Here is a 22,766-nt window from a genome sequence, read left to right as displayed (position 1 = left end):
CCTCATCTAGTGAGCATTGACAACACTGCTGTGCAAAACATGTAGATATGCCACTGCTGCCCATCTAGACTTTTACTGTCTCCAGCAGAAATAAATACTGTTGTTGTGTACTTGCCCATTTTTAAAATCACTTCAGTTTTGACTGCAAATGGATTCAAGCAAACTGCATTTTAAACATGGTAGATCTTTACAAAAAGCCAATGTACATGGTATCCATTCACTTCCATGGTTGGCAGCACAACAACATTTCCTGTTGTCATTGTTCCCCCTTTAACCCCTATGAATCCTGCAAAATAAATCTGCATGAGACCTCAGTTGTCAAAGTTTCACCAGTAAATGTGAGACACTGTCTATATTAATCTACTACAGAATGTAAAAATGTTGGCTTCAGCAGCAATACAACCCTGTATTTCTCAAGTGATGAATTTTGAAAAAAATCTTGTCGTATAACTGGGCAAATACAGTATACAAGCACATGCTGGATAGATTGAATACCTGGTGGAGTAGTGAAGAGCCACTGAATCAGACTGGGGACAAGAGAGCATTATGGCACAATTTGGCTGAAAAAAAAGTAGGCTGATAGGACACATCCTGAAGCATCTATGAGCCGTTAATTTGGTAATGAAGTGAAGTGAGGAGGATAGAAAATGTAGAGGGACAGCAACACTTGAATACAATAATCTGATTCAAATGAATATAGGTTGCATAATTATGCAAATATGAAAAGACTTACACAAGATAAGTTTAGCATGGAGAGGCTCAGCAAACCAGTGTAACATATTACAATGGTCTTTCTGACTTTAGGAAAAATTTTGTACTATGGAAGAACAATGTACAAAAGTAAATGAAGCTGGAGGTTTAAAATACTACATGAAAACTTGATGCCCTATATGGCAGTTCAACAGAGTATTGCATGGAAAAACTATGTGATACAATGAGGTGCCATAATACTACAAATCTACTACGCTGTACAGCATTGTACTGTATCCATTGAGAATTGTACAAATATGATAAAACATTATTGAAGATGTAGTTATGAACAGCACAAACTGACCAGGTAAGTATTAAAGCAGTTGGTTAAGGCAAAAAGATAGCATAATGAAGACAACTGGAGTGTCTCACACTCAGCTATGATAGACTACTCATGGCAGTTCCCAGCAATAATAGAATTATAAAGTGCAGGAGTACATGATAATACATTTACAGATGCAATTACATTTAATAGTTAGATGTAAAACCAGTATTAAATGGTTTATATGACAATGGCAATAAAATATTTAAAATTAAATGTACTGATTAGTTAAGTTTATATGGTAAAAAAGCATGAATTTATAATAAATAATAAGTGATGATTCAGTCAAAATGCTTGTAAGGCTTGACATATTTATGAAGTTAAAAATGTAGATGAGGTATTTAGCCCCCCCCCCCCCTTTTTTAATAGCCAGAGCTCAAAGCTGGTTAATACTGTGTCCTGTTACATGCTTCTATGAGTGATCCATCAGGTCTGCTAAAGATGAGTGGTTGCCTTTCTTTTATTTTGCATATTATTTTATAGAGTGCCTCTAACATCTACCATTATAATACAGTCATGGAATATGACATTACATTGTGTGTGTATTAATCAAAAATATATAGAAACAATAATATTACAGTGGGAACATGATGAAGACTGGAAACAAATTACAGCACCAGCTACAATTTTATTTCTGTTGTGGTGTTAAAAATTAAAATTACAGCCAGGTGCTATAATTTGTTTCCAATTAATTGCCTGTTTAAGATACTGTGAATCCTCATAGTTAACATACTGGAGGAAAAAAGTCATTTGTTGAAAATTTATTGGCTCTGGTAATAGCCTTGATATTTTCATACAAAAGCAATCTATCATAGATTTTATTAATTTTAGTGTGCTACAGTTAAACTGATTTCAGAAACTTCTATTCTCTGCAAAACATTCTAAGAGAGAAATCTTCAAATTGTATCTGAAAGATTAGATTAGATTAGATTAGATTAATACTAGTTCCATCGATCATGAATACGATATTTCGTAATGATGTGGAACGAGTCAAATTTTCCAATACATGACATAATTAAGTTAATTTAACAGCATAATTAAGTTAATATAACAACTTTTTTATTTTATTTTATTTTTTTAATAATTTTTGTTTGGTTTTTTTTTCTTTTTTTCTTAATTTGTATCTAAAAATTCCTCTATGGAGTAGGAGTTGTCATTCAGAAATTCTTTTAATTTCTTCTTAAATACTTGTTGGTTATCTGTCAGACTTTTGATACTATTTGGTAAATGACCAAAGACTTTAGTGGCTGTATAATTCACCCCTTCCTGTGCCAAAGTTAGATTTAATCTTGAATAGTGAAGATCATCATTTCTCCTAGTATTGTAGTTATGCACACTGCTATTACTTTTGAATTGGGTTTTATTGTTAATAACAAATTTCATAAGAGAGTATATATACTGAGAAGCTACTGTGAATATCCCTAAATCCTTAAATAAATGTCTGCAGGATGATCTTGGGTGGACTCCAGCTATTATTCTGATTACACGCTTTTGTGCAACAAATACTTTATTCCTCAGTGATGAATTACCCCAAAATATGATGCCATATGCAAGTAATGAGTGAAAATAGGTGTAGTAAGGTAATTTACTGTGGTGTCATCGCCAGACACCACACTTGCTAGGTGGTAGCTTTAAATCGGCCGCGGTCCATTAGTACATGTAGGACCCGCGTGTCGCCACCGTCAGTACTTGCAGACCTAGCGCCACCACATGGCAGGTCTAGAAAGACGGACTAGCACTCGCCCCAGTTGTACGACGACTTTGCTAGCGACTACACTGACGAAGCCTTTCTCTCATTTGCCGAGAGACAGAATAGCCTTCAGCTAAGTCCATGACTACGACCTAGCAAGGCGCCATTAACCATATCTGAAGAGTCTAATTTGTATAGTCAAGAGCGATGTACCACAAGGATGCATTAAAGTTGAGTATTAACTTAGATACGTACTTTTCTTATTAGCATTCATTACTTATCCTGTTCCAGACTTCACGCCCGTCTGCATTAGTTAGCGTGCATTTCAGCCTCCTCTATCTACAAGGTGTTGGCACATTTGCCAACACATCACATGGCGACGAGTTAAAAAAAGGGTCTTGTTCTTTCAACTTGCTTACATTTACTTGTGTCATGACTTCGCCAGAAGTACTGTCTGACTTTTATCGCTTGCAGAATCAGCAGACGCAGGCGTTATTGGATGCCCTTGGACAGCTCGTCCAGGGTCAATGTGCCATGCAAACTGATGCGGCAGCCGCCGCTTCACCGCTACTGCAGCCACAACATGCAGTTGCACCGCCGTTTCGCAACTTTGACGCGGCGCAGGAAACATGGACCGAGTGGTCACGCCAATTTGGATTCCATCTCGCCGCCTACAGAATTCAAGGTAATGAGCAGCAGCCGTTTTTGCTTTCATGTGTAGGTGTGTCCACCTACCGTGTGATAGTGAAATTGTTTCCCCGACGCGACGTAGCAACACTGTCATATGACGAAATTGTGTCGGCTTTAGATGCCTATTTCAAAGAAACAGTTAATGTAGTTGTAAAAAGGTATACGTTCTTTCGTACAAAACGTACGGCCGGTCAAACTAATCGGGAGTGGGTTGCAACTTTGCAAGGCCTTACTAGGGATTGTGCGTTTGAATGTGACTGTGGCCTTCCTTATTCAGATACTATGGTGCGTGATGCAATTGCACAGAACGTTTCTGATGTTCGCATAAGGGAACAGATTTTGAAACTCGTCAATCCCTCCCTTCAACAAGTGATAGACATATTGGATAGGCAAGACACACTTGACTTTGCTCAGGAATCATTTGCCACTTCGCCAGCTGTGTGTCGCATTAACCGGCCCACCGGGCGCGCTGCAAGGAACTGTAAACAGCCTTCGCGCACGTCCGCAACGCCACGTGTCCCACGAAAGCGAGCAAATGCAGTGCTGAAATCATGCCCGCGGTGTGCAACTAGACATTCGCGTGAGAATTGCCCGTCATGCCAAGCTATTTGCTTTTTCTGTAATAATAAAGGACATGTTCAAAGTGTTTGCCAGAAAAAGCTTAGATCGGACACTACCAACTATTCCAGGCCCTTTGCTTCGCGCCGGAATCGAACCAAGGACACTCAGGCTCGGGAACCTTCGCCCATGGACATTCATGTAGTTAATGCCACTTCGCCCAGTGTTCCTCTCTCTAACAGTGACTGTGTTCGTCCCACAAAAAGTGTGCGTCGACGTCGACGGCAATCCCGTCATGTCGCAAGTGATTCTGTACCAGTGTCTGTTCAAGTTGCACAAAACAATCGCTCTTGTCGTCAGCAGGACAATAAACTTTTTGTAGATTTGGACTTTGCCGGACAAGTGATACCATTCCAGCTCGATACCGGAGCTGCAGTTTCATTGCTCAATCACGCCACGTACAAACAACTGGGCGCCCCGCCGTTGCGTGCAGCAAATGTTCAGCTCACTAGTTATTCAGGACAGCTTATCCCAGTGTTAGGACAGTGCAGCCTTCTTGCAACATACAAGGGACAAACAAAACTTGTGTCTTTTTACGTTCTTCGTTCTTCTTCTGCAGCGAACTTGTTTGGTTTAGATTTATTTCAGTTGTTTACCTTGTCTATCATAAATCAGGTCCTATCAGTGAACCAGACTGTGCCTTCAGCCAGTGTTTCTCGTCTATGTGAGGAATTTGCAGACATTTTTGCACCGGGCCTTGGTTGCGCTAAGAACTATGAAGCACATTTGGAACTCAAAGTCAACGTGCAACCGAAATTTTTCAGAGCGCGCAATGTTCCCCACGCATTGCGTGATGAGATCGCAAGAACATTACACGATTTAGAATCACAAGGTGTCATTGAACGTGTGCAGGCTTCTCTCTGGGCCTCACCCTTAGTAATTTTGCACAAACCTTCCGGAAAATTGAGACTTTGCGTGGACTTCAAGGCAACAGTGAATCCACAACTAGTGACTGCTACATTTCCTTTGCCCCGCCCGGAAGATCTATTTGACAAACTGTGCCCGGGAAAATATTTTTCAAAGTTGGACCTAGCAGATGCGTACTTGCAAATACCGGTGGACGAAGAATCCCAGCGCGTATTAGTGGTTAACACGCATCTTGGATTGTACAGATTCAAAAGACTGCCATTCGGGTGTGCATCCGCCCCTGCGTTGTTTCAGCAATATTTACAAACTATTTGTGCGTCGGTCCCTACTGCAGCAAACTATCTGGACGATATAGTGATCTCCGGAAAGACAGAAGCAGAACATTTACAAAATCTCCGAACATTATTTCAGGTCTTGCGACACAATGGTCTTCGCTTGAGGAAGGACAAATGTGTGTTTTTTGCTCGTGACTTGCCATATCTGGGACATGTAATTAATGCCCAAGGCATACATCCGAGTCCGGAGCACCTCCGTGCCATACAGGACTTGCCTTCACCGCAAACTTCGAAGCAGCTACAGAGTGTGTTGGGAATAATAAATTACTACCATAACTTTATTCCGCATGCCTCTTCCATTTCAGCTCCGCTTCATCGCTTACGCCGTAAGGGTGTTCCGTTCGTCTGGTCGACGGAATGCGAATGCGCCTTTCGCCAATTGAAATCGGCGTTGCTTTCAAATACTTGCCTTATGCCATTCGATCCCCAGAAACCCCTTTTGTTGATGGTAGATGCCTCGGATTTCGGGATCGGTGCTGTGCTTGCACACAAAGATGGTTCGCATGATCGCCCTATTGCCTTTGCGTCCAAATTGCTCTCGTCAGCGCAAAGAAATTATTCCCAGATAGAGAAAGAAGCTTTGGCTCTCGTGTTTGGTGTTACTAAGTTTCATGATTTCTTGTATGGTCGTCACTTTACCATCATAACGGACCACAAACCTTTGACATCGCTTTTTCACCCGAACAAGCCTGTACCTCCACATACAGCACAGAAATTCATTCGCTGGTCTATTTTCCTCTCGCAGTACCGCTACGATATCTTGTATCGGTCCACTGCTAAGCACGGAAACGCCGATGCGTTGTCCCGTTTGCCTGTTGCTGAGGATAAAGCATTCCATTCTTCCGAACTTGCTTGCATGTTAATTGATGCGGAAATTGATGACGTGGTCGAATCGTTTCCGATTGATTTTCGTCGTGTAGCTACAGCCACAGCTGCTGACCCTGTCCATGCTACCGTTTTGCGTTTTGTTGCTACGCAATGGCCCTTGTCGAAGTCACGGATCCATTGGTTCGCAGATTTTTTTGCTCACAAGGAAAGACTTTTTGTACGACATGGTGTTTTGTTGTTGCGTTCTGATAATGATCAGTCTAGGGTCGTGGTCCCACGTTCGTTACAGTCCTCTGTCTTAAAGCTTCTCCACCAAGGACATTGGGGTATAGAGCGTACGAAACAACTTGCTCGTCAGCACTGTACTTGGTTCGGACTCGATGCTGCGATTACGAATATGTGCTCTTCTTGCATGGCGTGTGCCGACCAACAATTCGCACCGCCGCGGAAATTCTTTGCATGGCCAAAGGCCACTTCCCCTTGGCAACGCTTACACATAGATTTTGCTGGTCCATTCTGGAATGCTGGATGGTTGGTTGTTGTCGATTCCTTCAGTAATTTTCCTTTTGTTGTCCGGATGTCTTCCACGACGTCATCTGCCACCATCCAAGCGTTGTCTGCTATCTTTTGCGTGGAAGGTCTTCCACAGACTATTGTTTCCGACAATGGCCCACAATTCATGTCCGCAGAATTTCAGTCATTCTGCGAGGCCAATGGTATTCAACATCTGACATCCGCGCCGTTTTCGCCTCAGTCAAACGGTGCCGCTGAACGATTGGTCCGGACTTTCAAGTCACAGATGTTGAAGTTGAAAGAGTCGCATTCTCGGGAGGACGCGTTGTTGCTCTTTTTGTCTTCGTATCGCTCTCAGCCCCGCGATGGTCGCTCGCCGGCTGAGTTGCTTCATGGTCATCCTCATCAAACCTTGATGTCTTTGCTGCATCCGCCGCATCAGGTTCCTGTGCAGCGGCAGACTCTTGCTTTTGCTCCAGGCGACGTTGTATTCTATTGCAACTATCGCGGTTCACGGCGTTGGTTCGCAGGGCGCATTCTTCGCTGCCTGGGCCGCGCGATGTATTTGGTTTTGGGGGCCTCTGGTGAGGTGCGTCGGCATCTCAATCAGCTGCGCCTCTGTCGTCGCCTGGGTCCTGCCGCTCCCCGTTTGCTTTCAGCGACGGTGCCGTCCAGTCAGCGCCCTGGGGACCCATCTACTTGCTCGCCTCATCCCCAGGTGTTACCGACGATGCCTTCCATTTTGCCCCGGGGCGACGCGCCGCCGCCGCAGCCGCCGCCGGCACCGCCCGCAGTGGACGCTTCGCTGCAGCCGCCAACCGCCTCCCTGGGTCACGCGCCGCCAATCGCTTCCCATGACCAGCTGTCCTCCGCCATGGAACTTTTGCCCGCGTCATCGCGCGTCAGATACCCCGACACAATGGAGGTCGACCCTTCGGCCCCTCATGTCTCATTACGGGCGCATACACCGCATGTTGACGTGAACCCTGGAGTAGGTTTCCAGGCGTTTCCTAGCTCCCCGCGGACCAAATGGCCGGGTGCGGGTGGCACAGCCTCGCCTGCTGTTAGGCTCGCCACCTCAACGCCTACGTCAACATGGGGCCCTCCCCACGGCGGGCGGAAGCCTTATAACACGACCGTTCGCCGATTTGCGGGGGAGGAATGTGGTGTCACCGCCAGACACCACACTTGCTAGGTGGTAGCTTTAAATCGGCCGCGGTCCATTAGTACATGTCGGACCCGCGTGTCGCCACTGTCAGTACTTGCAGACCTAGCGCCACCACATGGCAGGTCTAGAAAGACGGACTAGCACTCGCCCCAGTTGTACGACGACTTTGAAGCGACTACACTGACGAAGCCTTTCTCTCATTTGCCGAGAGACAGAATAGCCTTCAGCTAAGTCCATGACTACGACCTAGCAAGGCGCCATTAACCATATCTGAAGAGTCTAATTTGTATAGTCAAGAGCGATGTACCACAAGGATGCATTAAAGTTGAGTATTAACTTAGATACGTACTTTTCTTATTAGCATTCATTACTTATCCTGTTCCAGACTTCACGCCCGTCTGCGTTAGTTAGCGTGCATTTCAGCCTCCTCTATCTACAAGGTGTTGGCACATTTGCCAACACATCATTTACTATGATGTTTATCACCAAAATTTGCAATGACCCTTATTGCATAAGTAGCTGAACTCAAACGTTTCAGCAGATCATCAATGTGTTTCTTCCAATTTAATCTCCTCATGTAGTTTTCCTTTAAAGGTCTTCAAAGGCTTGCTTAAATCCATAGAAAATGAAGAAGCTCATGCTTCGTGTGCAGAGATTTTTTGCCACTGTATGGATGCAGTTGGTTCTTTTAAATAAGAATAGGTTGTCAACAACAAATCTTATGAGGGGTTAGTTGTACTGTATCAGTGAAAGAGTCTTCAGCTTGTACAATAGTAGCTTATAGGAAACATGCAAATTAGTACCATGTTATGACTGCAGGAGAAAAATATCCTTTGTGCATGAACTGAGCTGTCCCAGAATATTATTCCACAAGACATCTTGCAACAAAAGTAAATCAGTTTAAATGTATAACTAGTATTGAGAGTGGACTATTTTTTGTTTGTAAAGACAGCTGTGTTTAACTTTCTGAAGAAATTATAAATATCTGTCTTCTGAAAGTGCTTCTCATCCACACAAATCTCCAGAACTCTTCTGTCTTCTATTTCACATGTTACTATTGCAAGACTGAGTGAGGTGGCACAGCTGCTAGTACACTGGACTTGCATTCAGGAGGATGACAGTTCAAACCCACATCCGGCCATCCTGATTTAGGCTTTATGAAAAGGAAAGTTGCCAGTCACAATATAGCGGAGATGTTGAGTCACAGATAGGCACAATAAAAAGACTGTCACAAATAAAGCTTTTGGCCAGTAAGGCCTTCGTCAAAAATAGATGACAGAAAAAAAAAAAAAAAAAAACACACACACACACACACACACACACACACACACACACCTCCCTTTCTCTCTCTCTCTCTCTCTCTCTCTCTCTCTCTCTCTTTCTCTCTCTCTCGCTCTCTCTCTCTCTCTCATCCAGTGTCTGCCAACTCTGAGGACTGCAGTCAAAACCTGATTTTTTTTGTGTGTGCGGTGGGGGGGGGGGGGGGGGGGGGGGAGGGAGAATCATGCAAAAACAATGGAGTAACCATTTTCACTACTTGCTCCTCCAGCTGTCAGTTTTGCAGTTTTGATGTGTGGCTCAGCTGAAGGAAAGGAAGTGACTAAGGCATGTGTGAGCAACCATGGTGGAATGGATGTTTAGACTGAGGGTAACCAAAAGAAAACAAAATCAGAATGTTCAGAAGAGAATCGCTGTCCTTACAAATACAAGGCAAGTGTTTTGATCACCACACTACTTCTAGTATTACTGCAGTGTACTTGATTCTTTAGTAATCTGTATTTTATTCCATGTGTTAATTTGCTGGTTCCAAAAATTCCCTTCTGATATTCTTAACTTTAGTTTTTTAAAATATATGTTATTAAATTTACATGGCTTTCATTTATTACTGTTACATATATTTCACATTTTATAAAATTCTCTGAGCTTTATCACCTGTACTTGTCTCACCTCTTACTATATTTTTATGGCATCAGTTGCCTTTGAATTCAGTTAATATTGTCAATTTAATGGTTCGTATTTCATTTTCACCCTTGGTTGCTACTTTACAGATTTTATGACTGTTGCATTCTATGAGTAACTGCTCTCAAAACATGTTTAGGCAGTGAGGGAAAGGAAATATTATTGTTTTCATGAAATATAAAAGATAGCAACAATAAAACAAACATGAACAAAAACACACAGTATATTATGACCATTATAGAAGATACACAAAGAAGATAATTTGAGACAATATGAAAACTGAAAAATATTATGAAAAGGACAGGTTGCTACTCACCATAGAGCGGAGATGCCGAGTCACAGATAGGCACAGGACTGTCGAACAAGCAAGCTTTTGGCTCAATAATATCTTAATCGAAATGAAATTAGGTAACACCATCCCCCCCCCCCCCCCCACACACACACACACATACACACACACACAAATGCAGCTCACACATACACACATGACCATTGTCTTTTGCAGATGAGGCAAGATTTCCTACTTTTTTAATTATTTTTCTTTCAATTTTTTTACATATATATATAGTATCCAGCTACCGAGGCCAGACTGCGAGCAGCAGTGCATGACAGGAGAAGTAGTCTGGGTGGTGGGAGTAAGGAGGAGGCTGGAGCAGGGAGGGAGAGGAACAGCAAGGTAAGGGTTGGGAGACTGGCCTCAACAGCCAGAGACTGTGGTCATGTGTGTGTGAGTTGCATTTGTGTGAGTGTGTGGGTGCATATTACCTAATTCCAATGAAAGCATTTTTGGGCTAAAAGCTTACTTGTTTGACAATTTTTTTGTTGTGCCTATCTGCGAGTTACCATCTCCATATACACGGTGAGTAGCAATCTATCCTTTTCATAATATCACCCTTATTCCATCCTGGATTTTCCAGTGTTTGAAAATTGGGAGAAAGAGACAAAGCTTAACAACACAAATACCTCAAGAATAACTCAAGAAATTTTCAAAAATATATTTTAAACTCAGCCAAAGCCATTGCTCACAGCCTTAGCATTCCAATTTCCACTGGAATTAATGAGAGCCATATTACCAGCTGATAATGAAAGTGAATCTATACAGTTCATTTTAATAACATTCTTACACAATTCAATAAAATTATTCCTCTAAAAGTTTTCAGAAGTGAGCACTGTGTGTGCCACAAAGAAACAAAAGCATTACATAAATTTCTTACAATACACAACAAGTGTTACAAAAATGAATGTGTGTTTCCGACAAATTCTTGTTTTTAATAACAATATTATGAAAAGGATAGTTTGTTACTCACCATATAGAGATGATACCAAGTTACACATATATGGCCATTGTCTCTGACTGCTGTGGCCAGAGACAATGGTCATGTGTGCATGCAATTTGTGTTAGTGTGAATGTGTGAGTGTTCTTTGCTTCCGAAGAAGGCCTTCCAGCTGAAAGCTAAAATGTAGGTTGTGTCAAATATTTCAACTTTTTCTTAAATGAAGAGGGGCATAAAGTTGTGTTTTGGTTATCAATTCCCAATTATACTTACCAAAATGGCAATTGCATTTTTTCGCTTGGTAAAAAGCTACTTAAATTTTGTGATATTCTGATGTTCCATATAAAATTTGCAGCAAACTGTCTTCTTCCGAGAAGTGGCTTCTTATCATTATTTCTGTCTGTACTTCTGCTTTATAGTTAAGAATACACTTCAAAATCAGTTAACTTTTTTATACTATTCATAAAAGTTTCTTTTGATTAACATCATGCAAATAGCAACTTTTTCCTGGAAGAAATAGTTTCTACCACTTGCAAAATCAGAAAATTGGGAACTGTGGCTAGTAAAAGGAAGACAAGAATGACAACTACCACTCACATGAGTGACTTCAATGGAACTGATTGAAAAATATGGCATTCTGAACTTCCAGCTCTGTATGGTGTTCTGAGATACGGGCTTCTGCTAAGAGACCAAGCGAGGTGGTGAAGGGGTAAGCATACTGGGCTTGCAATTGGGAGGATGATAGTTCAATCTTGCGTCCGACCATCCTGAGTTAGATTTTCCATAATTTCTCTAAATCGAGTCAGGCAAATGATGGGATGTTTCCTTTGAAAGAGCACTGCAGATTTCCTATTCCATCCTTCCCTTACCTGATGGGACCGATGATCTCGCTGATTGGTCACCTCCCACAAATCAACCAACCAAGCAATCTGCTAAGAGAACAGAGTGGAGAGATCGTCAGAAATTATCCAATAGCCACTCTTGCAAAGGACATTTATCCGAAAGTTCTTCAAAAATAGGAGCTAGTGAACAGTTGTTTTGTGGTGCCAGTTTTAAATTCGAGAGTCACAGTACTGAAGAAAATAGAAGAAAACTGGGAAAAGACCAAAAACATATCACTTGGCATAGGAAAACGAGAAGTGATAGAGACTTTCATACCAATGTCAGACAAGCTCTTTGACATCCTCAGTTGCAAGTCTGAGGTTAAGCTAAGTTCAGAATTTGGTGGTGCTGAATGCAAATATAAAATGCACATCTCCTACTCCTGATCAAAAGATATGAAAATCACTATCAAAAACTAGTGTTTATTAAAGGTCTAGGAGAGAAGATCCGATCTGTTGAACTGCATCAAACTGGGTTACCAGGTATAACTGAATGGAAGACAAATTAAAAAGCAGAAGAGGCAAAAAGATGAATTAACAAGAATTTCGGAATATAAGCAGCAAAGGAAGAAACAGTTAACATTACAACCAAGTAAAATTCTTTTCTGCAAAGGAGACACAGAGACAACGGATGTTAAAGATGAAGATTCTGGAGATCCTTTGCTTATACCATGTGACAATTCTGATATACCTTCTATGTCCAGTGGAAGTTATTATAGTACATTATGAGTGATGTTGCACTGCAAAGTATTAGGATGGTGTTGATCTACGTGCTACAGCTGTCATTAAAATAGCTGCATATTTGGATGCTAGATTACTTGCTGAAGGAGACAGAAGATTTTTGGTTGATCACAATAAAGTAAGAAGGGCACAAGAAAAAGTCATGAGATCACCTGATGAAGAATTTCATGCTCAATGCACGATATGCAATATTAAATGTAACTTCTGTGATGGACTCCAAGATCTGTTACAAACAGATAACTAAGGTCATCAATTTCCAAGTATTGTGACAGGAGAGTGTTATACTGTTTGCATTGAGCCAGCTGAAATGTATCTTTGCCATTTTACTCCAGAGAAAGACAATCTCATGAATTTTTAAAGAAAAACAGTGCTGATAAAAGTTTGCAGGCTACTGGTGGTGACTCAATGAATATAACACTGGCTGGGAAGGAGGAGTCATGCATTGGGCCAAGACAAAGCTGAATTGTAAACTCATCCAGTTGATTTGTGCTCTTCATATACTAATGAGCCACCTTTGCACCACTTAATCAAACAGTTGGAAGGGAAAACTTTGTCTAACAAGAAGCAAATTGATGAATGAAGATGATGACAGACCAGGAGACCTGTCTATTTGACCTAGAAAAACACCTGGAGTAAATCCAAATGCAACTTCACTTTTGGAACTGATAGACAAGTCAGAAAAAATAAATGAACTGTCACTTACTTTTAAACCAAATATAACAGGAATAAGAAAGTTTGATTAAGAGCCAATGCAAATACCAAAATGACCATGTGATGGACAGTCCACAGAGAGAGGTGTGAAACAAATAACAGTGGAATTTGGCGAAGTGTATACTAATGAGAAACATGAAGGATACATTAGAGGCCAGAAGAATGATGTCTAGGAATGAACTGAAAAAAGATTTGATGAAAATTGTTGGCTGAAGCATTTTACATTTTTTATAAATTGTTTTCTGTGTTTCGTAGTCAAAAACAAGCTATAAAGAAAATTGTTTGAGTTCATTAAATCATTTTTTGAGGTAATTTTGGTGGCATTTATATTAGTTTATGTACTTTTGTCAGAAATTTCAATATACATTATAATCAAGTGCAAATTTACCTACCTAAATGCTTATCAACAAAGAAAAACCTTAGGATGTTACACATCAAAACACACATTTTCAGGCCCCTTCTCACAAAATTTTAGTTTTGTCCTCCAAAATGACACATTCTAGTATAGCAGTATTTCCACTGTGCCTATCTGTGACTTAGTATTTTATCTATATGTTGAGTAGCTAACTATCTTTTTCATAATATTGTTGTTATTCCATCCTAGACTTTCCATTCTTTGATAAAGACTTGTTCTTAAAATTTTGAGGCTGTGCAATCCAACATAAGTAAAAAATATATAACTCAAATTTATCCATTTTGGAATTGGGTAAGGTAAGGGACTGTAATGTAAATACAAAATATTACTTACTACAAAGTCTCTGGAAGTATTATGATCATAAATTCAGTAAAATTCATCCTTACAAGTATATGGATTGGTGTTGTCTTCCCATGCAACACTGGTGGATAGAATATTTGTCTCCATGCAATACCAATGGGTAGAATAATATAAGAGTGAAGATGAAACTGGTGCATTTTTTATCTGCCATCTAACCACCATAAAGCAGTTTTAAGAGTACAGATAACTTGGCTAGTTTAACTTACCCTTCTTAAATTATGTTATTCCAATTATTTCATGGCATGAAAACTTCTGGAAGTTTGGAAGGCAATTTTATCATGTGACTGGATTCAAGAATCGTACATCTGAGATTCCTATCTGGTACTTTACAGTGGTGACAGTGAAAAACCAGACAACTACATGTAGGGTTCACACTCTGTGTACAAATAGTTCTCTGTAGTTTTAGAAGATCAAGTTTGCGAGTATCAAAATATGTGACATAAATGGTCACATCTTTTGATTGCACTGACTTAGAAGCATAAATCTTTCACATCACCAAGGGACATTAGATCTTAGCATTTGACACACATTTTAACTTGAAACATCTACTTGTTCCTGAGAAAAAGGCATCTTAACAGAGGGACTGAGACACACATGGGCAAGAAAGTGATCCTGTAAGAGTTCTATTTTTATTGGTTGAAGTACAGATTCCAAAAGCCAGAAACAAACAATTTTAGAATTATTTCCACATCACAATTAGACTCTTCTGGCTGATGAATTAATATTATTCATCATAAAATTTATCTCAAGGGATCATCTGTTAGTATGTTTTATTAATTAGACATATAATAGAGAAAATCATACCAATCCAATACTAAATAAAAAGTGTTGTGTTTATTGTACTTACTAATCTCAGGAATGTACGTCCCAACATTGTTGGCTCACTTGCATAGTACTTCACACCTTCAATGAGGATGCTGGAAAAGCAAAGGAAGATTTGAGTCCTTTGACAATAACTACAAATATAATGTGAAATTAAATAACAACTACTTCTCAAATCATATGTCATCAAAATTTACATCAGAAATTTCTGTTTTTGCTAATGTCACAGTACATACATAAAACAAGTGATAAGAAGCAATAAAGATGAAATTTATTTCTTACATTGATTGGTTTTGTATTAACTGGCTCGGGAAAACCATTCTATCTTAGATCAGGGTAATGTTCGTTGTGTATGACACAAGTTTAAAAATTTGTTGATGGTATGGAAAAAGGCCTGCTGAATTAAAGACTATGGCTATATCTGAGAGAGTGATCCTCTTACCACAGAGAATAGAATATCACATGCATCAATGGATGAAATTCTAAAGTATTCCCCATATTTGTCAACTTCAAACTTGGTTATCAGTGAAGGTTAACCTGTGACGCGTTCAATGTAAACATGTTCAAACATAATGCATATTCTGTATCATAACTGATCTGCATGTTCTGTGAGTCAGTGTATTAAAGGCTTTTAATCATGTTACAAGTATCTGCAAATGGTAACAGCACACTGCGTTATATTATGTAGTGCCAAGGAAAGTACATTCATAGTGGAGGAAACTTCATGACAATGCAAAAAATTCTAACCATGTTTCCAGATGTGTTCAACAAGAATTTAGAAAGAACAGAGTATTATATTTTACAAAAATGCACCATTTTTGTAATTTTAGTGTTCTGCTTGTTCAAACAGATACCACAATGACAATCTATGCCCAAAACTAGTCAAACAAAATAAATACTCATACCTTTGTGATTAGTATCCTATGGTGATTTGCTTTTCCTGACTAGCACGAATATTGATAGGGAGAACATGTCAGAGATACTTTGGCTCCATGTGATAATTATGGCTTGTGCCCTTGTAAGGTGCAGCAGCCACAGTCAGCATGTCAGGTGCAAGTGTTTACCATTAAATTCCACAGGCCAGCTATTGCTGGCCAGTGTCTCGTAGTCATTGAAGACTTTAGTTACGCGCCATTGAACAGTAAAGTTTTCTTCTTGCCTGGTTTTTGTTTGTGGTTAGGATTGCTCGCTGGATTGCTTTATATGTTTAAGATGACTCTGCTATGCTCTGGACTTGTTTTGGTTATTTGTTCACTTTGTGATCTCCACTATCATTTACCTCTGGAATTGTCTGTTTCATTCCACCAGTCTCTATATCACCTAGTTATCATAAACTGTGTTCTACCTGCGCAGTGTAGGATAGAAGGGTGTCAGTGAAAACTTCCTCACCATGCAAGTACTCCAGTGTGATGTGATCTCAAATTTCTCAAGTTGTAGCAGTAACAGCTACAACAATAAATGCAGCCACAATAACAGCTAGAAGAACAATGAGAATTCCACAAGCAATGGCAGACACAGCTGTTATAGGTTCTTTAAAACCAACAACAGTCAGCAGCTGCAGTTTGCTCACATCCCCCTCTCCCATTTGCTTATTTCGACATGGCAAATGAGATCTGGGAGGTCCATTTACATTGTTTTGTTCTTCACTGTAAGGCAAGTCAAATAACTCACCATGAATGTCAGTGAGTGCTGCTGCTGTCATCTAATAGTAAACTGTCAAAGTTCTGCAAAAATTACTTTCACACTTGGAGCCTATTTGTTTGACTTTTTCTGATGTTTGTTGTTTGCTAACTGACTATTACAGTCATCAAACTCACGATGTTGCAAATAGGATAAAGTCTAATCAATGTGTAAAGCAACATAAGCAATCCTACACAGCATGGACTGCCAACTTACAGGACTAGGCATGCAAGTGTGATTTTTGCTGTAAACAGTGTGACACATTGTGGGTTGATTCATTTATCTGTGGTGTTATTATCTGTCTTGTTCCTGATTGAGAAATTAATCTATAGATGTCGGATGTGTCTGATCCCACCCTGAGTGCCATGCTAAATCTTACCAAAGCTTACGAAGTAAGTGCATCAGCGCAAGGTATGTTTCACAATTCCTCTGGTGTTGACATTGTGTTAGTCACAGATGTGCTCCACAATCAGCTGATGACTTCCACTGAACATAATCATCCAATTTACTGAACACCTCTTCATTCAGTAGTCTGGCAACACGAGATTCAGTAGTTCATGCAGTAGTTAGCGAACCCCCACGTGCACAAATGAAAGTGTTTTATTCGTTGTTAGCACTTCCAAATTGAAAACACAGGCTCAAGAGCATTTTCTTCCCCAGCATTGTTGAAAGGCATTTAAAAAAAATTTCTGAAATTCACATTCTCCTAAATAGTGTTTGCAGTGTCATCTTTGGAGGCCTGTATCTCGGGGCAGGAATTTTTTTGCAGAAAACAAAAAAGTACATGTCTCCTACTTACTCCTGAATTTTAACATGTGCTAAATTCAATAACATCTGAGACTGTGAAGCTAGCGCCCCAGCCTGAGGTGTTACTGATTATGCTAAACATACAATGAAATATTTCACTGGCACACTTGTTGAAAGAGGTTTAATAAACATGCATTACTGTGGCTTGATGTTTACATTCTACAGTAAGTTTTCATCAATTACAATCAACACTCTTCCAGTGGAGTTGCCTCACAGCACAAAAAGGTATATCGAATGCCACTTCTGGTAACAATAAATATGTCTCTGTACCTTATTCATAGAGTGCTGCATCTTATTTGTATGCCACTGTTGTCAAGAATTAACCCCACTGTCTATCTACAGATGTATGCTTCCATTGTTTTTCTAGGCCTGTAAACCATAATTTTGTTACATGCTTCCTCTATCATGAGATTCAATTTCAAAGCAAGTGGTATCTCTAGGAAACTAGAATCATTGTGATGTATTCCAATTAATTCTGGAAATATTGCAGTTTTCACAAGAACTGCAAAAGCTGTATTCTCATCACAGTAATCTATTACCCAGTTTCACTGTCATACATGATAATCCCTTTTTCAATACATTTATTGATTTTTATGGTACAGGCCAGTGCACTTCACATCTGATATTTCCGAATGATAAATATTTGATAAAGCTGATGTTTTTTCTTTGTAGTGGAAATGAAAGTGTTCCATTTCTGCTATATAGTTCTCAGATTCAGATTCACCGCTGTCTCAAATGTTAATTCTTAACTTGGTCACATTCTGTATCTAACGCACACTGGCAGACTATCAATGAATGCAAGATTAGGAATGATTCCTTATTCTGTATCATCTCACATACTACTTTAATAGTGACTAGGCAATTTTATAACACTTAAATGGTAAATAGTTAACAGATACATAACTACATGTCATTGTGATCCAGCATTGTCATGTTGAAAAATTACATTGTAGAAAATATTTCTCAAATGAAGAGCTCTGGGAACCAATTACTGTTCATGACATTAAGCACAAAATCAGTAAATCTCATGGTAATTGAAGTGTACATGCCAAGGCCCATGAATTTGGCCATGAATTGGAGATCACTTATGAAAATCTAAAAGATTTGGTGTTTTGGAAAGTGAAAGATCTAGTCAATAATAATTATGTTATAGGAGATCAAATGGTAAATTAAATTGTGCAATTGTTTGGATTAGGGACAAGAAATGAATGAGACAAGACACATGTTAGCTTCTATAATCAAATTGTTTTGGTACTGGTGAATGCTTCATTCAATACATGCAAAATGAAACTGTAATCATGGAAAAGTCCTGGGAATGTAATCACTTCCAATATGATTACATACAGTACTGATCAGAGGTTCAGGAACAGCAAATCTGATGGGGAAAACACCACCAGCAACAGATAAATTAAACCTCAATCTTATAATGACAGAGGAATACACAATATTGGAATCAAACGACACACTGGGGCCAAAAAAATGGAATTTGGAGAAACTAAGAAATAAGAAGGAAGTTTAACAAATAATGTAAAATGAAATCTAAGGAGATACACAGTACAAAAGATATTGGGAAAAATCTTTTAAAGAAAATTAAGAGGCTCCTCTCTCATATGCTCAACAATAAGGTGCAGAAGATAAATAGGAAACCAAAGTTATAAGCAATGCTTGATAAAGTTGAAGAAAGGAGATAGGACAAAAAAATGTGATCTTAAAGAATGTTGGCTAAATAATGAATTAAGAAGAGAAATGGACAAAACCAGCACAAAACATATAAACAAGGTACGCAGAGAAACACCAGAACTTCAGAAACAAGAAAGGTATGACATGATATACCAAGAAGCCAAATAACCAGATGAGAAATTTGAAAGAGGTGCAGTGGCATAAGAAATGAATAAGATCAGTTAATCACTGATGAGCAAAATAACATTAAAACTCAGGTAGAAATACATTTATCAAAATCTATATGGCTGGATGATTATATATATATGATGATGAGACTTACCAAACAAAAGCGCTGGCAGGTCGATAGACACACAAACAAACACAAACATACACACAAAATTCTAGCTTTCGCAACCAACGGTTGCCTCGTCAGGTGTTTGTTTGTGTGTCTATCGACCTGCCAGCGCTTTTGTTTGGTAAGTCTCATCATCTTTCTTTTTAGTCCCTCTTTCCTGACGAGGCAACCGTTGGTTGCGAAAGCTAGAATTTTGTGTGTATGTTTGTGTGTCTATCGACCTGCCAGCGCTTTTGTTTGGTAAGTCTCATCATCTTTCTTTTTAGATATATTTTTCCCACGTGGAATGTTTCCCTCTATATATATATATATATAAAAAAAGAAAGATGATGAGACTTACCAATCAAAAGCGCTGGCAGGTCGATAGACACACAAACAAATACAAACATACACACAAAATTCTAGCTTTCGCAACCAATGGTTGCCTCGTCAGGAAAGAAGGAAGGAGAGGGAAAGACAAAAGGATTTGGGTTTTAAGGGAGAGGGTAAGGAGTCATTCCAATCCCGGGAGCGGAAAGACTTACCTTAGGGGGAAAAAAGGACAGGTATACACTCGCGCACACACACACATATCCATCCACATATACACAGACACAAGCAGACATTTGCTTTGCCTTTACAAATGTCTGCTTGTGTCTGTGTATATGTGGATGGATATGTGTGTGTGTGCGCGAGTGTATACCTGTCCTTTTTTCCCCCTAAGGTAAGTCTTTCCGCTCCCGGGATTGGAATGACTCCTTACCCTCTCCCTTAAAACCCAAATCCTTTTGTCTTTCCCTCTCCTTCCTTCTTTCCTGACGAGGCAACCATTGGTTGCGAAAGCTAGAATTTTGTGTGTATGTTTGTATTTGTTTGTGTGTCTATCGACCTGCCAGCGCTTTTGATTGGTAAGTCTCATCATCTTTCTTTTTAGATATATTTTTCCCACGTGGAATGTTTCCCTCTATTTTTATATATATATATATATATATATATATATATATATATATATATATATATATATATATATATATATATACCAAAGATGAAAACAGCCAAAAAATTTCTCTTAGGTGTAACATGTAACAATGATTGCACTACCAACAACAGCAATGGCAAAATTACAAGAATATCAGTCTTATTTCACACAATGGGAAAACTATTGCATACATAATTTCTAAAGGTTTGGAAAATAAAATAGAACAGGTTGTGGAGGTAGACTGATTTAGAAAAGGTGCATTTTCACCCCTTGGGGCGTGGTGACTCGCCTGCAGCAATGTGCCACATTTATTCCTAGAAGAGCTGAGCAACTACTGATGTTTGAGACATTCTGTTACTCTTATTAAAAACAATGCCTGTGGTTTTCAGAGTTAATAAATCTGTTGAAGTTCCATCTTGATTTGATTGAATCGAAGTTCAAGTGCGGGATACTCTCATATAATCATACATCATGTCAAGATGTTTGTCTTTAATGCAGTGGTAAAATGTTTTCGACCAAGTCTATTGGATGAGACTCCAGAAAAAGTAAAGCAAACTGGAGTAGACAGGTGACCAATTCACAACATACTCTTGGAGCAAAACTCAAAATATGTCTGAAGGTTGGAAACATCATCAGTTTTAAAAGTGGAAGTGAGGAAACAGTTGAGCCTTGCATTCTGAAGTATTCACTATGTATGGAAAGAATGTGATGACAGACTCATTGGAGACTGTATGGTAGGAAGGCAAATTATTATTAACATGAAATATGCAGATGCACGAAGTGATAGATGGGGTATATGACATTTGGATAGAATATGTAATGGATATCATAAATGGAAAAATAAAGGGCATGAGAAGACCTAACAAAGACATGGCCTTTAAAAGTAGTGGGATTTACTTATCTGGATGTTGAAAAACTCGCTCAACGCGCATCCGCTGTAGCTTACGTAGTTTTTGTAGGCCAATTTGAGGTAGTTTCCCTACTTGGTAGACCACAAGTGTCCCATATCAAACTGTTCATCTCTACTTGCTGCCTCAATATTTATCTCAAATTGTCCTACAAAAACTACACAAGCTATAGTGAAAGCGCGTCAAGTAAGTTTTTCAATATTATCGCGCTCTCATTGCACAAACCATTAGTTCTAGAAAAAAAATTGAACAGGACATTTTTTGTAGGAAATTTAATATAGTTTAATTTTGTACTGCAACGCATTTTCACTGGAGGGTGTGATTTTCAAGTTATTCAAGAAAAATGTACAAAAGTAATATTAAATGTGTTCTATCTCAGAAACCATTCAGAATAGGGTGCATGTTCATATGAAGTTTTTTATTCAGAATCACTAATACTATTATGCCTCAAAGCATGTACCTTTCCTTCTGACTCACCCTGTATCTGAAATGTATAAATGTTTATGACTGGAGAGGTCAGAAGTGCACTGAGTGTGATACAAAAAATTAAATCTGAACACACTGATATTAAAAGATAAACTGAGTACATTAAAAGATGTTACACTGACAGTTATTTTCAGTTATCAAAAACTGGTTTGAAAACATCAAAAGCAGTAATAATAATAATTAATACGATTTTATCACACCAGTCAACTGAGAAAATCACCTAATTTATGATAAAGATTGTAGTAATCCCACCAGATACTCAGATGGATTATACAGCGATATCAATATACATAATATTGCACCAATATGGTGAGGGTACCAGTTGCAATAACATGGCTGATATCAAATGCACTTCCATAGCAAGCCAAATGTAAGTTATCTGACTCACTTCTACAAGTGGTCTCTGCAGTGCTGACTGTTTACTGTGGTTTTATTGTGACGAATCATGAACTTGTGCTGTCCACCATCCCTTGTCTATATGGAAGCTTTGATTGCAAAATGTGTGTTATCTGGCTAACTAATGCATGACTTAGACTTTACTCTTCTACCCTGGAACAATCTCTATACAATTTCTACAGTGGCTCAGATGAATACTTTATCAAGAACTGTTTCTGCTTAGTTCATGGACTAACTGGTCATTTATAATGTTGCTACAGAAATGTCAACATATGTTGTGGCTTGAAGTGAAGAATACTCCACTAGTGATGAGGAGGTTGCAATTTTGTTTCACGATGTGCTACCATGGATGCCAGATTTTTTTAGCTTTGCCCACAGGAACAACAGTAACAGCAGCAGCTAAAACTGCAGCATGACCAGCAGCAGTATCAACAGCACATGACTTGTTCAATCACTTAACCAATTCAACACAACAGCAATCACAGGTGCTGCCAGCTAATCCATATTTCAGGCATTTAAAGAGGCTCAAGAAGACTGGAGAGTGGATCAAAACTGCACTGCACTAAATTT

At 39.2% G+C, this 22,766-nt stretch overlaps 1 protein-coding gene across 1 annotated transcript in view; it reads right to left on the bottom strand.

The window, feature by feature from the left end:
- The window catches only part of LOC126162232 (obscurin), a 720,647-nt gene that overhangs the window by 682,834 nt on the left and 15,047 nt on the right, over nucleotides 1-22,766 (bottom strand). Inside the window, exon 2 of the mRNA XM_049918601.1 lies at nucleotides 14,970-15,039. Within this exon, the coding sequence (XP_049774558.1) occupies nucleotides 14,970-15,039 (70 nt within the window). The remainder of the gene's footprint in view (nucleotides 1-14,969; nucleotides 15,040-22,766) is intronic.

Source organism: Schistocerca cancellata, chromosome 2 (genome assembly GCF_023864275.1).
Source record: "Schistocerca cancellata isolate TAMUIC-IGC-003103 chromosome 2, iqSchCanc2.1, whole genome shotgun sequence".
In the NCBI taxonomy this organism is placed as follows: domain Eukaryota; kingdom Metazoa; phylum Arthropoda; class Insecta; order Orthoptera; family Acrididae; genus Schistocerca; species Schistocerca cancellata.
Note: the sequence above shows the minus strand (reverse complement) of the source record. Positions and strands in the feature narration are given on the sequence as shown.